General features: G+C 38.8%; 1 protein-coding gene across 1 annotated transcript; it reads left to right on the plus strand.

Annotated features, from left to right (window-relative positions):
• Nucleotides 1–348: 348 nt before the first annotated feature.
• Nucleotides 349–4535, plus strand: LOC104083523 (transmembrane protease serine 12-like; the record flags this gene model as incomplete). The annotated part of the gene is made up of 4 exons (XM_009587028.1): nucleotides 349–541; nucleotides 2023–2294; nucleotides 3093–3235; nucleotides 4299–4535. Coding segments are annotated over 4 exons (845 nt in total), but the record flags the coding sequence as incomplete, so codon positions are not given.
• Nucleotides 4536–4939: the final 404 nt, after the last annotated feature.

A 4939-nucleotide genomic window follows, 5' to 3' on the forward strand; every position in this document is an offset into this window, starting at 1 on the left:
AAGGGGGAGGGGGTGTGGTGTCCCATGGCTCCACACAGACACAGGGAAAAACTTCATCTACACCTAAATCTGATGAATTCATAAAGCAGCAGCGACTGGAACCCGCTTACCCTCAATGTACACAATAAATCCTTACACAAGAAATACGTATGTAACCAGCTGAAATACACACATTTCATACAACAGCCCCGGGATCTCCAGAAGCCGGGCTCCAGCTGCAAACATCAAAAATCCCACAGCAAGTAATACTGTAGATTAAAAAAAAAAAAAAAGACCCAAAATGCTGCTAGTGCAGTCAAAGCTCTGTTTTCCAGTTTGAACGATACAACCAACTGTTCTGTTTTGCAGAGTGCGGACAACGGCCGCTCTTAGAAAGCAGATCCCGGATCGTGGGTGGACACGACGCCCAAACTGGAGCGTGGCCGTGGTCAGTCAGCCTCCAGATTCACCAAGCTGGTGCACAATTTGCACACGTTTGTGGTGGAGTTTTAGTCAATGAGAATTCAGTACTTACTGCGGGCCACTGCATTACAGGAAGGAAGTATGTATTCATGCTAATGCCTCTTTTTATTAAGCATGAGGAGGGCATAGTAGGTCAGCAAAGCATCACCTGTGGTATCTCTGAACAAAAGGCAAATTAATGGGACATAGACGGACCGAGCTCTCATAGTGCAGAACCAACGTGCAGACCCAAACCATGCAGCTCCTGTTTGCCGATATGGCCTGTCGGAGGGACCGGTCGTGGCGCTCAGGACCAAAGATCTTGGCTCTAACGGTCGTGTGAGGTGACGGCCGCCAGCCCAGCACAGGATGCAAAGTCACATCTTTATAAGGCAACATTGGATGCGCACTTCTGGCTTGGCCCAGAACAACCTTTGTTCTTTTTAATAAAGGGTCGTTTGTTTTTGATCTAGGTGACATTTTTGTTAGGTTGGGGGCTTTTTTTTTAATGGAGCTCTAATTTTTCTGATTAATAGATTTTTCTGAACTAGTAAAACTCACTGCAAAAAGAAAATGTTGCAATATTTAGATTAGAAACATTATAATTCATTAGTTTTAACACTATTTCAATTTTTTCCTGTTTAATAGAACCAACAATTTGGCACTTAACTACTTTTTTTTTTTTTGACAATATGGTAAAAACACTCCTTAGAACAGGCCTTTTAATTGTACTTACAGCAATTTTGCAGCATTTCAGCTATCTGATCACTGGTCTTTTCTGTGGTCTTTAACACAGTTGCAAAATCTGCACACTAGTTCATGCAAGTTCATATCAACTGTGTTGACATAACCATGACCTGAGGGAAACTGAACTGTAAAAATCTCTGAACTTTGGAATTTTATAATTTATCAGGACCTTGTTAGATCAGCTCCTTGTTTCCTTAAACGCACTTTTACAAACATTAATTTAGAGAGGCATTATATTGCAAATAATCAATTTAATTTTTACCTTACACTCTGGAGAATTTTGGAGGTTAATCTGAATTTTACAGCCTGCCCTTCGCTCATCACAGGCCAAATTCAATTCTCACTTAATATCAGTGAAGATTTTTTCCAACATACCTGAATAGAAATCAAGCCTGAATGACTCCAGCCCTACTTCTAAATTTAATATTAAGCTGATGTTAATTATTTGTAACTTCTAGTTAATGGATTTCCCAAATCTAGGTACAAGCACAGTCTTTATAAGCACTGTGGGTACAAGACTACTTCCTTTCTGCAAAATAAATCCATGTTTTTATCTTTTTCAAAAGCATCTCTCCCGGGTGGCCTCTGCTGAGATGAGGTGGGAAGCAAAATCTGAGTATCAGCTTAAATCATTAATCAGAATTCACCTTAACAGCCATAACCAGCTTAAGGCAAACCGAATGTTCAAAACAGACAAAATGGTAATTAGCCAAATATGTTCCAGAAAGTATTTGCTACAGAATTTTCAATGTATATTCCTAAAGGTGCATAAGCCAACAGTAAAACAATAGGTTAAAACAATGCCATCAAGAAACGTATTGAATTCTCTCTTAGGGACCCATATTCCTGGAGAGCTGTTTTGGGCGTGCATAACCTTTGGAAATATGGCAAACACGCAGCAATAAGAAATATTAGAAACATCACTGTGCACCCAGAATTCGAGAGAGAAACATTTGAAAATGATATTGCATTACTTGAACTTGATTCTGCAGTACGCTACAGTGACTATATTCAGCCTATCTGCTTACCTCCTGCATACCTTTACCCATACATTGACAATGAAACAGAATGCTTTATTAGCGGCTGGGGACGTATAGCAGAAAAAGGTAAAAATTTGCTTGTGTTGTTGATCAAGTTATAGGCTATATAACTAATATCGGTTTCCAGTCCCTCAAGCTCACTGAGAGAGAACTGAATTTTTTCAGCTTATAGTCTCATCACACAACATCATTAAATCCTTCCACAACTGAGTATCTGCTTTCGGTATTTCTTCCATTGAAGGCAGATTAGATCTATACAGATGTAACCAAAGGCATACGTTTTCTATACGTTTCTTCCAAGTGTAACACGAAAAAAAGGAAAATAAACCGGCCTGACTTTCAGATTCATGGTACTGCTACTCAATCTTGTCTGCTAGAAATAGCTTTATTGAAAAACAACAATTCTGATGCCGTGCATTGTGAGCTTAGGGGTCCCTATATATTTTACAAATGGCTGCACTCCCTCAAATTCTCTCTTTAATCACAATGAGCACAAACTTGATACGATGTCAGTTGGTGGTGTGCATCTTTATTCTGTGGAAATTTCAAGGACAACTGGGGATCATGTAAGCTTGTTTGATAAGTCACCTCTGACATTTTGAGCAAGGCTAGCGAGCAGTATTGTTATCATCGATGTTTCTTCAGAATAAGAATTGCAAAAACTACATCAAATCCAAGTCTGCAAATCCTTATCCCACTTAAGTTTAAATCCATTAGAAGTAGGCAAAATCTGTATTACGTACATGTCTAAACATGTACAGAAACATGCTTAAGCTAGCTAAACAGGAAAAAAAGAGCACAGTAAGAATTGCTACACAAACAGCATAAATATTTTACCTTTCTATATGCTGTCTTCCATTAAAGGTAGAACTTCGGCTGTGTTACAAGAAGCACAAGTGGAAATCATTCCTTCTAGCATCTGTAACAGTTCTGATGCGTATGGAGGTCTGGTTAACGACAACATGATTTGTGCTGGCTCTCTATCAGGAGGCACCGATACCTGTCAGGTAGGAATGAACACTGTGCCCACCTGCCACTATGGAAACCCCCAAGCCAGAGTCTCAGGGGCATCATGATGACCAGCATTTATAGTATAATTAATTAAAACGGCACAAATACTAAAGAGAAAACATGTCAAACTGCAAAAGAAGCATCATAAATAGAGAGAGAGGCAAGATGGTGATTCCAAAGAAAAGACACATCTCAAAAACATAGAATTCAGTGATACTCGGAAGAAGACAAGAGTAAGTTAAAGGAGAAAGACCGCAAACACATTTGTATTTTGTATTTATACAACACTTGCCACAAAGATGTCAATAAATGACACAACATTACACAAACACAGTAGGGATACACACACAGGTATCACTGTACACACACAATGTGTGTGAAGGACACAAGCTTCTTGTCTGTTTTTATGCTTCTCAAAGAGCAGCAGCATTGGAAAGTGACATGGTTCAGTGATATGGCAAGATTTTTATTCAAATGCTGAGCAATCAAGCATCTCTTTCTCAGGAAAGACAGTTCTCGGGTCAAAAGCACTAGCATGCAAAAGCTGGGGCACCAGTTGTGATATGGAGACATTTATAATTAAAAAACATAACATATTTGTAAGTACTTTGTCTGATATACTTCCTGCTTTCCTCAGCAGTTTTTCTGTAAGTAGGTGATACGGCAAAGATTCAGGGTTGTGTATTCATTACCGTGTTTCTTGGTACTTATACATTGTGTGGACAATATATTCTCCTATTAACTGGCGAGTGAGAAAGTTTAGGGAGACAAGCCTTAGAATGAAAAGGTGCAGAAAGAAAAACAACAACAAAACTTTAAAGACACTGAAACTAACGCAGGCATGGTATTCTAGTCAAGGTAGTATCACCCAGCATCACTGAATTTTATCCTAATTTGTCTGTGTACTACTATCCATGTATCACTGTCATTATTACTGTCCAGTTAACTTAGCTGATTAAAAAAAGTTAAAAAAAAAAGTGGATGCATTACTGACTTAATTCTACATTGACTGCTGGAAGGGAATATACGTTACTAGTTTTTTATATTGTTTACTTGTAGGGAGACAGCGGTGGACCCTTAGCGTGCTATCACCCTAGTACCAACAAATACTATCTCATAGGGATTGCTAGTTTTGGAGTTGGCTGTGGCCGACCGCAATTTCCTGGGATCTACGTCCGTTTATCTCAATACAGAAGATGGATAAAATCTGAACTTCTGTGGAGTAACAAGGCTGTGAATCCCGTGAGCACTACACTTACCATCTTTCTGACTGTGATACGTATAGTACTCGTGTAGACTTTCTGAAGGGACAAACCATTGCGTCATCATCTCAGAGGTTTGGTCTGCCTGTTAAAACTCTGGAAAGAGAGCTAACTCCTGTTTCAGAATAAACCTAAGAGCCAAAGGACATACACTTACTTTTTAAAAGTCATGTTTGCAATTGTGTTATTTTTTGTTTTCTGCCTTTGATATCCATACTAACAGTAGAGGAAATGATAACAACCTTGATCCTAATAATGAAATTAAACATAGAAATGTTACCAACTGAAAATACTTTTCTCCTACCCTATTTCTATGCTTTACCAGCTATCAGAAGCTCAAGTACTACTTAGTAACACTACTGCAATTTTGTAGATGACAGAGAGACTCCCTCTGCTGGGTGAATACTAGCAGAGCACAAAATGTTTTTAGTTAACAGT

The sequence above is a fragment of the Fulmarus glacialis genome, unplaced genomic scaffold (genome assembly GCF_000690835.1).
Source record: "Fulmarus glacialis isolate BGI_N327 unplaced genomic scaffold, ASM69083v1 scaffold17761, whole genome shotgun sequence".
NCBI lineage: Eukaryota > Metazoa > Chordata > Aves > Procellariiformes > Procellariidae > Fulmarus > Fulmarus glacialis.